An 11239-nucleotide genomic window follows, 5' to 3' on the forward strand; every position below is an offset into this window, starting at 1 on the left:
ATTATCATATTATTTTGGGTCTTGCCTCCGGACCGGCGGGCCTGTGTTAGGGACAGTCACAAAATAAACCGTTGAATATGATTATGAAAGTTAAAAGAAATTTCATGTCTTATCAAATCAAAACCGTTACAATATTGTAGGCTATACTCCAGAGAAAACAATTATTTAGTCATGTATTACTAGAAAGCTGTAAAGGACGAGTTACAAGGTTCAAAGATGAATGTCATTTATTTTAAATAATTTGGTAACGCAAACATTTTATTTGGGGACGTAGGAATCAGATTTGACAAACTATAATATATTCTAGGGTCATATGTGATATATTCAGAGTGAACCACAGCAAATAAATGAACCAACGCCAGTATGTTATTGCAAAGCCCGTGTCCAGTTGGTCGATGGGAGGGGCGTTGGTCGATGGGCGGGGCGTAGAGACACCAGTGGGTCCAAGGGTCCGAGCGTACAGGAACAGTCCGGATCAATGATTGGTCGGTAGCTGAGAGAGATACCGCCCACTGTAAGGCTCGGATCGGCGATCGGCTGGAACCTCAGACAGGTCCCGCCCTCTATACGTTCAAACCCTTGGATCTGAACCTTGAGGCTGTGGAACAGGAACCGGCTGGTTTTGGAGAGTGTTTTGTGGGGTCTTCATGGCAATTGTTAGGAACTATCCGGACTGAGTTATTCAGACGGAATCTCCCAGCCATCACAACTCGTCTTACTGGAACCTGTTCCTGTTTGAAGTTTCAGACTTCTGAGAGTCGGGGTAAGTTTGATACATGGGTCGTGACGTCACACAGGGAATGCCCTGTCTGGGTTTGTGTAGAACGGACAGAAGGCAGCCCTCCAGATGATGAGCAGGAGGAGCCTGGTCTCACGGGGTCTGCGTGTCCTAATTAACTTTACTTGATTGGAGAGTTGACGTCGGTCAGGCGAACGGGGATCCGATCATTCCTTCAGAGGATTCACAGTGTGTGGAACCGCAGAGGGACAACGTCTGCTACATGCTGGTCAGTGTGGTGTTAATTACTCTTTTATGGTGGTTTTCATTTCAAAGACTGCTGGAAGTTTTTATTTTTAACGTTGTGGACGGAAAGTGGAAGCGGACCAAGGTGTTGCTGAGTTTCCTCTGAGGAATCATGGAGCTTTCCCTGGTGAGTTTACTAGCTACACTTGTGTTCATAAATCTTCATTAAAATGCAGTTACTTATTTAACATTAATCATAAACGTTACTCTGCAGAGATGTCCCTGTTCATCGAATTGTCTGTTTCTCTACTAGTGTACTGATTAGATATCCAGAATGAATGCGGTCACGTTCTTTTTTACTGATAAAGCTGTTAGTAGGCCTACATGAACACGAGGAAATTATCTCTTAACCAATGACGCGCGTTTAGATTAATCTCTTGTCTCACTGTCTCTCGGTCTCATTCTCCTTGTCCCGGGGCGTAACACATTAACACTCCTTATCTTTATCTCCGCTAACCTTTCTTACCCAAGTCTGTCCGTCAGTCTCTCTTCTTTTCCCTTTCTCTCTGCCTCGTACTCTTACCGTTTCTCCATAACTCATAATTCCTCCATGGAGCTCACCAGCTCTCCCTCCCGCCGTGCCCCCCAGGTGCAATCCGCTCTGAAGGCCTTCCTGTGCGGCTCTCTGAGCGGGACGTGTTCCACGCTGCTCTTCCAGCCGCTGGACCTCATCAAGACCAGACTGCAGACCCTGCAGGGCACCGTGCAGCCTGGGTACACACACACACACACACACACACACACACACACACACACACACACACACACACACACACACACACACACACACACACACACACAGCGATTGACCTTGTGCCACCCCCCCCCCCCCCAGCTCGGCCCGGGTGGGCATGGTGTCGGTGTTCCTGACCGTGGTTCGGACGGAGAAGCTGGTGGGGCTCTGGAAGGGCATGTCCCCGGTGAGAGAGACAGTCACACACACAAACTAATTACAATCACACAAACAGTCTAAAAATTATTACTTGAACAATTCTACTACGAATTTGTATAAATTCTACAGTACAGCTTAAACATACTGATTAATAAGACTTTAATAACTCGCTCTCGCTCTCTCTCTCTCTCTCCTCGCCCCCCCCCCCCCCCCCCCCCCCCCTGTGTCTCTGTAGTCGTTTGCCCGCACCATCCCTGGCCTGGGGCTCTACTTCAGCACCTACTACTCCCTGAAGCAGCACTTCTTCCAGGGCCGGGGGCTGGGGCCCCTGGAGGCCGTGGCCCTGGGGGCGGGGGCCCGCAGCGTGGCGGGGGTCCTCATGCTGCCCGTCACCGTCATCAAGACGCGCTTCGAGGTGAGGGGGGGGGGGGAGACGACGTGTTCAACCGGGGATGTGTTTTTTAATGGATTAACAAGCTGTCAGTGTCTTGAACTTCACTAATAAATAATGAGTTGAGGAGTCCGAGATTGACTGGACCCTGGACATTAGAAGCACTGAACAACAACAATAATGAGATGCATTTCCCTCACTCAAACCCATTTAAAATGTAAATGCATTTTAAATTCACATGAAAGGATTTTTGTGTGAACCCCAAAGTCTTGACCCGACGTCACTCGCCTACTACGTATCCAGGCTAGAGCCCATTAGACATGTCGTAGATCTCGACATGTTCTGTAATTAAAACTATTGATCGCTCCACTGGCACTTTCCCGAGTGATTTGTCCGCCATTGTTTCTTGTTTTGACAGTTTCGAAGAGTTTCCTTCGTGATGAAGTGTCAATTTTCCGCTTGTGATGGGTCAGTTGCCAAAAAGACGCCTGACGTCGTTAAAAAACGCTAGATGTGAACACGGCCTAACTGTGTGTGTGTGTGTGTGTGTGTGTGTGTGTGTGTGTGTGTGTGTGTGTGTGTGTGTGTGTGTGTGTGTGTGTGTGTGTGTGTGTGTGTGTGTGTGTGTGTGTGTGTGTGTGTGTGTGTGTGTGCAGTCTGGACGGTATAACTACAGCAGCGTGGTGGGGGCCCTGCGCAGCATGTGTCAGACGGAGGGGCCTCGGGCCCTGTTCTCCGGCCTGGTGCCCACCCTCCTCAGAGACGCCCCCTTCTCCGGGATCTACGTCATGTTCTACACCCAGACCAAGGCCTGCCTGCCCACAGGTACCAGTAACACCACCAGTTAGGCTGCTGGGTCGGCTGACACGTAGACTCTGGTTCTTGGTAGAAGTTATGGTCAAACTACAAGTTGTGATAGAAGTTCTAGTCAAACTACAAGTGGTAGAAGCAAGTCAATTTACAAGTGGTAGAAGTTATAGTCAAAGTTCTGGTAAAACTACTAGTTGTGATAGAAGTTCAACCTTCTGCAGGATGTCGTCCCATGCGGCCCAGTGTTGTGCTGAGTCCTGCTGTGACCTCTGACCTCTATGACCCCATCTCCCCCCGACCCCAGAGCTGGGCTCGTCGTCCTACGGGCCGCCCGCCCACTTCCTGTGCGGCGTTGGGGCGGGGGTGCTGGCGTCCCTCATCACGCAGCCGGCCGACGTGGTGAAGACCAACGTCCAGGTGGGCAGCGGGCTCAGCACGGCCGCCGCCGTGCGCCAAGTCTACTCGGTAAACGCCTCAAACCTAAGACTGAGAACCTTCAACTTTAGGCCCAATCCCATTTCTACCCCTTACCCCTTCCCCTTACCCCTCCCCCTTGTTTTAAAGGGGTAAGGGATTGGGCCTTAGGCCCAATCCCATTTCTACCCCTTATGCCTTCCCCCTTCCCCTTACCCCTTCAAAACTAGGGGGAGGGGTAAGGGGAAGGGGTAAGGGGTAGAAATGGGATTGGGCCTAAATTCAGTTTCTGACCGTTCAGTATCTCCACCCGTACGTTTTGTAGAGCTACTGGGAGCGAGCAGTACGGAGAAGTTGTTAACCAGTGGAACAGTTCTGGATCGACAGAGTAGATGTTACTCCAGTTAAGAGCTAATCCCTACCGCTCGCTTCAAGGGTCGAGGATTATCTTGTGGGCCACTTTGACCACGCTGGAATCGGTTCAGGAAATAATACTGCTGGTCTCGTGGAGGGACGATTCAAAACGACCCTTGAGGGTCTGTCAACTCGACTAGTCGTTTTAACTGGTCAAGAGCAAACCTGTCTCCAGGTGAACTCGTATGAGTGCTTATTATTATTATTAATGAAGCCCATAATGGAATGGTCATGATTCATAAAAATTATCACCTCAACTGTTGAATATAGCAAGATAACCGTGTGTGTGTGTGTGTGTGTGTGTGTGTGTGTGTGTGTGTGTGTGTGTGTGTGTGTGTGTGTGTGTGTGTGTGTGTGTGTGTGTGTGTGTGTGTGTGTGTGTGTGTGTGTGTGTGTGTGTGTGTGTGGTCTCCTAGCAACAGGGCGTGCAGGGGTTCTTCCGGGGGGCGGTGCCTCGCTGCCTGCGGCGGACCATGATGGCGGCGATGGCGTGGACCGTCTACGAGACCATGATGACCAGGGTCGGCCTCAAGTCCTGAGGACCATGGGGGAAGGGGGGCTGACGGACCGAGAGAGGGAGGGGACCGGTCGAGAGAGGACTGGATGAATGGCGACAGAGAGAGAGAGAGAGAGAGGACTGGTCGAGAGAGGACTGGTCGAGAGAGGACTAGATCACCGGAGACGGGGAGAAAGGATCAATGGTCGAAAGGACTAAATTAATGGAGACGGAGAGAGAGAGATTCTCCGAGAGATCCATCCAGGGCGGGGGGGGGGGGTCCGTACACACACACTCCGTCTGCATCAGCGTCTGAGGAACACTGGACGTTGGTGAAGGAACGAATGTTGACCAGAGGAGCAAAGAAGACGGACAATAGTAGCCCTTAATGGCTGACATGCTACTATACGCTAAGCTAAGCTAAGCTACGCTCAACCAGACAGACGCTACACTGGGGTCAGACTCTGTGCTCATTTGAAGCTGTAGATTTAATAGTGCTGCTATACTGCTGAAAATTCAGCTTTTTTTTTAATGAATGTGTGGTTATTTTTAACAGATTGTTACAGAGTTAATATTTTTTTAATGCTTTTAAATTCTCTAACATAATGCAGCTTCTTACAGAACAAGCTGGTCTTTGTTTTGTTTTTGCTGTATTTAATTAGAATACTAACCTTTGGACCATGTTTTCCTTATTTGTGTAATGTTTATCTGGATAATAAATATGGATTCATATGCAATTTCTGTCCAATAACGATCTTTTACATTATCTAAATAAACAAACATTAATATCGACCACTTTATTCCTCTGTTTGTGATTAAAACGTTGATGGGTGGGATTCTCCTTGCATAGGAATCCATTTTCTCAAGTCTTAGTTTTCATTTTATGATTCAATAAAACCTTTTGGCTGGGCTGCTGAACTCTTCCACTCATTAACGGCTCCGTTGAAATAATCATTAAGTGACTGAGCTCTGGTCACAGTGACATTGATACGAGACGATCTGAGATATGCACTCTGTAAGCATCTCTCGTTAAGGAGGAGTAACACTACATCAGCGTTTAAACTTAGACTGATTACTATTCATGTTTAAACGTGGTGTACTGGTGTTGGGTGTGTGTGTGTGTGTGTGTGTGTGTGTGTGTGTGTGTGTGTGTGTGTGTGTGTGTGCGTGTGTAATATTTCCCAGATTTTGAGCCAGGGCCAAACACGAATAGGCCAGTGACAGTAACCAAGTCAGTATGTGTCTAAGGTAAGTCTTTACCTAACCACTACTCACACGACTACCCCGAGGTTACTGCCTTCCTGGGGTTATCAGGAGACGACAGGGTGATAAGAAGAGCATGAGGTGGAACACCCCCCAACGCATGGGAGAGAGAGAAAAGAGGACCGAGATATTCTGATACTCCTCTCTGACGTGTCAGAATCGCACATGAAACGCCTAGATTAAAACGGGCAGTTTATTCAATTTATGTAATATAATATGTGTTTCCACTTTCCAGCTATACAGCAATCCAGCACCTGATAGTTTATCCAAAATGTATGCCTGCTCTAATTTTGGATTTGCTTACCAATGGATAAACAATTGTTTATTAGGTGTAATATAGGGTATTGTTGCCCTGTTTATCAAATACTTTTATATCGGCTCTTTCACTGAGCCTGATTGTAAGATGGAACTATAACGAAAGGTTTGTGAACTAACAGCCCCGAATTTCATCGACCTTGTATCTACCCTAGGTTTAGCAGAACACCACGATGTGTATGAATTTAGACCTCACCACAATAAGTTATTTCTAAAACTAGCGAGAGATAGATTTGTTAAAAAAACACCAAACATTTCTCAACTGTGTACATATTACCATAAACTCTCCTTGAACATGCTATCTTAAGCAAATAACGTTGCCCCACATGCCCCTGTTTGACCAACGTGTCTCAGCACCGTCTTAATATGGGCTTTCCATCCCAGTGTCTTAATATGGGCTTTCTATCCCAGTGTCTTAATATGGGAAACCCGTTTGACTCCGTCACATGAGTGTCGGTGTGCAACAACGCCGCCACCTGGTGGTCAAAGCTACAAACTACCTCCAGTGGCCCAGGGAAGAAAGCCATCCAATCAGAGGCGGAGAATCCGAGTACAAATACGACGTCACGTCCGCCCAGGACCCTCTTTTCTCCGTGTAGTCAGACTTCTATACGGCGTTGTTTCGTGGTGAGTTGGAATTATTCATTATAAATGATCGTGATGGACCGACTATGGTTGGAAAATTATCATTAAAGACACCCCGTGCGTTATGTACACAATTATGTTGCATGTAGCCCAGTTTCAGATCATAATTACGTGTTTACCGCCCTTAACTTCATCTGCTAACCCGGGCAGCTAAGCGCTAGCCACAGACACGCGTTGACTGGTCCTAATGTTGCAACCGAGAATGTGGTCCGACAATTATGAATCAGTACTCATTTAAATGAGTAGAAATAAATTATAATTTTCAGAAGCCGTGTTACAATACATTCAAGTAATGGTTTTATAAATGTCAAACTGGTTGTTTTGGTGGTTTTCTAAAATGCCACTTTTGTTTCACCTATATTTTATTTCAAAACACTCCGCCTACTTCTGATGTCTAAGAGGAATATGATTTGATATCGTCATTAATGTCAATCCAATCCTGTCTGTGTACTAACCGTTTTGTTTCTGTGTTTTTTCAGTTTTCCCATATAAATCGTAACCCAGGGAAAGCGGTCACGATGTCCGGAGGTCTAGATGTGCTTCAGATGAAGGAGGAGGATGTGCTCAAGTTCCTGGCAGCAGGAACACATCTGGGAGGAACCAACATGGACTTCCAGATGGAGCAGTATGTGTACAAGAGGAAGAGTGACGGTCAGTATCTGAACACAACCACCAATCAGTCTGCAGTGACCTGTCAAACAGGGACGCTATGGCGAAGTCTCATAACGTTAACTAAGATCTCTCTTGTAAACCTAAGTGACATTGTCTATATAAATCTACGTTATGTAAACATGATTCCCCTGAAACAGGGTGAGCCGGGCATTAATAAAGCGTTATATTGCACACTACGCTAGAGCCCAGGCCGTCCTTACCGTGACACACTGGGTGTAGGATGTGTGCTACAGAACCGCGGCGCCTCCTCCTGGTCCCTGTGCTCCCCAGGGGGCCGTGGCTGGGGGTCCTGCTACAAAACACTACTTGTGTTAACCTTAGTGGGGGCTGCCCTCCACCCAGTGGTCCTGTCTGTGATTCTGACGGACAAGGTTGTCAGAGAAAACTCTAAATGTTAAAGTGCTAAATAGGGGTGATATGTCCTGTTATAACTCAGGTGTGTACATCATCAACCTGAAGCGTACCTGGGAGAAGCTGCTGCTGGCGGCCAGGGCCATCGTAGCCATCGAGAACCCCGCCGACATCTGCGTCATCTCCTCCAGGAACACTGGGCAGGTGAGACTCACCTGGTCCGTACACCTGAGACTCACCTGGTCGACATACGTACACGTTGAACTGCAGATTGTCTGGAGCACTTGGCCTGTATATAAAACATGAATAGCGGCTATATCCATGTATTTTTTTTACATTTTAAAAGATTTACGTTGCACTCCCACTAACATAAATATATCAAATAGCTTTATAAACCCAGTCAACTTTGGAATGGGTTGGAGTGAATTGACATGAGAATGGATTGTGTTTAGAATGTAATTCTCGCGTGTATTAAGCGTCAGCTTTGCTCTGCACTCTATTAAAACCTCCCACTGCTGTTGGTGTGGCGGTGTCGGAAGTGTGCTACATTACTGCTAGGCGCTCACTGGCCCCGTGAGGACGCAAGTCCCATGAACGGAGTATGGTAGCACCTAGCAACAAGCTACATAAAGATAAACAAATGTGTCTGAACGGGTGATAGTTGGCTGTCAAGCAGTACCATAATTGAATCCACTTGTGTAGATGATGTAAAAGAGTTGGCATGAGTTGAGGCTTAACGAACTCGGCCTCATCTGCTGATTTCACTAATCACGTCCCTTCTGTTCTCCAGAGAGCCGTGCTGAAATTCGCCTCGGCCACCGGCGCCACCACCTTCCACGGCCGATTCACCCCCGGAACATTCACCAATCAGATCCAGGCGGCCTTCAGGGAGCCCCGCCTCCTGATCGTGACGGACCCCCGTGCCGACCACCAGCCCCTGACGGAGGCCTCCTATGTCAACATCCCCAGCATCGCGCTCTGCAACACCGACTCTCCCCTGAGATACGTGGACATCGCCATCCCCTGCAACAACAAGGTGAGCCGGAGGGCCGCCCCTCCCTTGGCGGAGGGGCGTTGTCAAAGAGATCGTGAAATGGTTAATTCCCAAGTTAATGCTGGGATGGCCGTGCACACTACGCTAGAGCCCGGGCCGTCCTTACCGTGACGCACTGGGTGTAGGACGTGTGCTACAGAACCGCGGCGCCTCCTCCTGGTCCCTGTGCTCCTCAGGGGGCCGTGGCTGGGGTCCTGCTACAAGACGTAGCCTGCCGTACCATTTGGGATCATATCTAGGGAGCTGCACCAGCTAACATTTATTGCAGCGTTTAGCGGCATTCGGCTGGACAGTAACTGGAATCATAAATCGTGTGTGTATGAATTATCTGTATAAACAAATCAAACCGGGTATGAAAGCCAGTGCCTCCATTATACAATGTGCGCTGTTGATCGCCATTTTTAAAACTAGCCAGCTTTTATAGTAGCATAACACATAGGTGTCACATGATTGTAGATCAGCCAAGCAGTGGTGTGATGGAAGAGGGGCCCTTGAAAACATTGAGAAGTGTTTTAGTCCTGATGGCTTCCTGTTGACATGAGGCAGTGTCCTAAAGCCTCCTGTCCTCTCTTCAGGGTCACCACTCTGTGGGTCTCATGTGGTGGATGCTGACCAGAGAGGTTCTGCGCATGAGGGGAACCATCTCCAGGGAGCACACCTGGGACGTCATGCCCGATCTGTACTTCTACAGAGATCCAGAGGAGGTGAGACGCCATGACAACAAGACACCATTACATTTACATGCACTAGACTACAGCCATCAAACTATATGATCCGGGTCTGCAACTATAAACTAGCACTTAAAAAGTTGAACCTAGACGGAATATAGAGAACATTTATCGAAGTAAACATAGAGCTTCATAAAGTTGCATAAATGACCATGTAAGGAGTTAATTGTGGCGTTAAGGCTGTGAGCCTTCTGGTACCCGGGCTCCTGGGATCCTAACGGTGTTGCGTTCCTCAGATCGAGAAGGAGGAGCAGGCCGCGGCTGAGAAGGCCGTCGGGAAGGAGGAGTTCCAGGCTGAGTGGACCGCCCCCGCCGCCGAGTTCGCTCAGGCGGAGGTGGCCGATTGGTCAGAGGGCGTCGCCGTCCCGTCTGTGCCCATCCAGCAGTTCCCACCAGGTGAGACCCCCTTGTGGTCACCGTGGATACAGTTAGACCGTGGTGTGGTAGGGTTTGTGGGGTCGGGACCCGTGCACACTACGCTAGAGCCCGGGCCGTCCTTACCGTGACGCACTGGGTGTAGGACGTGTGCTACAGAACCGCGGCTCCTCCTCCTGGTCCCTGTGCTCCTCAGGGGGCCGTGGCTGGTGGTCCTGCTACAAAAGAGTTATCTCTGTTTGATGGCATTGTCCCGAATTAACTCGTACTGAGGTAGCCTGTGAGATGGTAACGTTTAGGTATTGCGTTAAAGATGTTTCAGTCCGGATACGAGGTTGGAAATGGTTCGACCTAGGTATTGGTTAGAGATGGTAACGGTTAGCTGTTGATTCGGTGGTAATCGATGAGGTCATCCTAACCCCTGGTGTTTGTCTCCTCAGCGACCGCTGCTGCCGCCGTGGCCCCCGCCAAGCCAGCAGGAGAGACCTTTGCTGGTGAGTGATGCAGCTGATCCACTGTTTCTTTACTACCTGTAGCAAACATTCAAAAATTGCAACAAATTCTGTTGCAAAATCGCATCTCCTGCATGTCACAGCTCAAACCAGATGGGTCCTGTGTGAACATGACTGTTGTGTCCTGAGTCTGTTTTGAGTCTGACGTGTGTCTGTCTGCAGAGGACTGGAGCGCCCAGCCTGCCACCGAAGACTGGTCCGCAGCCCCCACCGCCCAGGCCCCGGAGTGGGGAGGAGCCACCGCTGATTGGTCCTAGAGTGATGATGTCACATGGCACAAATAAAAACTGAGGGTTTTTGTACCAACCTGCACTGACTGTTTGTTGTGATTATTACTTGCCTATTTAATAGAGCCAGCAGGGACTTTGCTATTTGACTAAAACAAATTATATTTGGTTATTGAGGATGGAATCAACATTTTAGAATTCAATATGCAAAACGGGAAAGAACAAAGGGTACATTAAATTCACGTTATTTCTACAAGTTGCGGTTTAATAACTAGTGTAGCTACTTGGACCGGTTGGGTTTTCTGAAAGCTTTAAAGTCACTAGCTTGCTAACAACACCAATGAGTGTATAGTAAACCAACATGTTCCCTGGAGATCAGATGTAGAACTACTTAATTAACCTCCGGAAAGGTAACTTGCATCTCAATTAAATCTGAACAACTTGTAACTCCGGTTTACTGGTTTCACCAACGTTGGAGCAGAGTGGTTCCACACCGTGAAATCGGCTAGTGAAAAAAGTTAACCCTTTGAAGTTGACCTGAAAACTGCTGCGGTATTGTGGGTAAAAAAAATCGTTTGAAAATATATTTAGGTTCTGAAATACTGAATGAAGGGCTACGTTACAGTATTGGGAGGGTCTGCAGGTGCTCTAGATGT

General features: G+C 48.2%; 2 protein-coding genes across 3 annotated transcripts; both read left to right on the top strand.

The window, feature by feature from the left end:
• The first annotated feature begins 769 nt into the window (after positions 1 to 769).
• Positions 770 to 5345, top strand: LOC130397509 (mitochondrial glycine transporter A-like). 2 transcript variants are annotated; one of them, XR_008900112.1, is made up of 7 exons: positions 770 to 1151; positions 1614 to 1738; positions 1860 to 1944; positions 2152 to 2331; positions 2964 to 3132; positions 3339 to 3582; positions 4362 to 4452. XR_008900112.1 is itself a non-coding variant. In XM_056604856.1 (7 exons), the coding sequence occupies exons 1-7, from the start codon at positions 1137 to 1139 to the stop codon at positions 4482 to 4484; spliced, it is 858 nt and encodes a 285-aa protein (XP_056460831.1). In that variant the 5' UTR covers positions 770 to 1136; the 3' UTR covers positions 4485 to 5345. The 2 variants fall into 2 exon arrangements, 1 of the variants encoding a protein (XP_056460831.1); XM_056604856.1 differs by having other exon boundaries at positions 3422 to 3582; positions 4362 to 5345.
• A 1214-nt stretch (positions 5346 to 6559) lies between these two features.
• On the top strand, positions 6560 to 10666 carry LOC130397477 (40S ribosomal protein SA). Its single transcript, XM_056604854.1, has 8 exons — positions 6560 to 6646; positions 7144 to 7315; positions 7773 to 7891; positions 8478 to 8723; positions 9317 to 9445; positions 9706 to 9865; positions 10285 to 10338; positions 10519 to 10666. The coding sequence occupies exons 2-8, from the start codon at positions 7183 to 7185 to the stop codon at positions 10611 to 10613; spliced, it is 936 nt and encodes a 311-aa protein (XP_056460829.1). The 5' UTR covers positions 6560 to 6646; positions 7144 to 7182; the 3' UTR covers positions 10614 to 10666.
• The last annotated feature ends 573 nt before the right edge of the window (positions 10667 to 11239 follow it).

This window comes from Gadus chalcogrammus, chromosome 2 (assembly GCF_026213295.1).
Source record: "Gadus chalcogrammus isolate NIFS_2021 chromosome 2, NIFS_Gcha_1.0, whole genome shotgun sequence".
NCBI lineage: Eukaryota > Metazoa > Chordata > Actinopteri > Gadiformes > Gadidae > Gadus > Gadus chalcogrammus.

Coding starts and splice junctions, on each gene's coding strand:
- LOC130397509 (XM_056604856.1), top strand. Junction 2,332..2,963: donor TCATCAAGACGCGCTTCGAG/GTGAGGGGGGGG, acceptor GTGTGTGTGCAG/TCTGGACGGTATAACTACAG. Junction 3,133..3,421: donor CAAGGCCTGCCTGCCCACAG/GTACCAGTAACA, acceptor CCCCGACCCCAG/AGCTGGGCTCGTCGTCCTAC.
- LOC130397477 (XM_056604854.1), top strand. CDS start 7,183: ATGTCCGGAGGTCTAGATGTGCTTCAGATGAAGGAGGAGGATGTGCTC. Junction 7,316..7,772: donor GTACAAGAGGAAGAGTGACG/GTCAGTATCTGA, acceptor GTTATAACTCAG/GTGTGTACATCATCAACCTG. Junction 8,724..9,316: donor CCATCCCCTGCAACAACAAG/GTGAGCCGGAGG, acceptor TCCTCTCTTCAG/GGTCACCACTCTGTGGGTCT.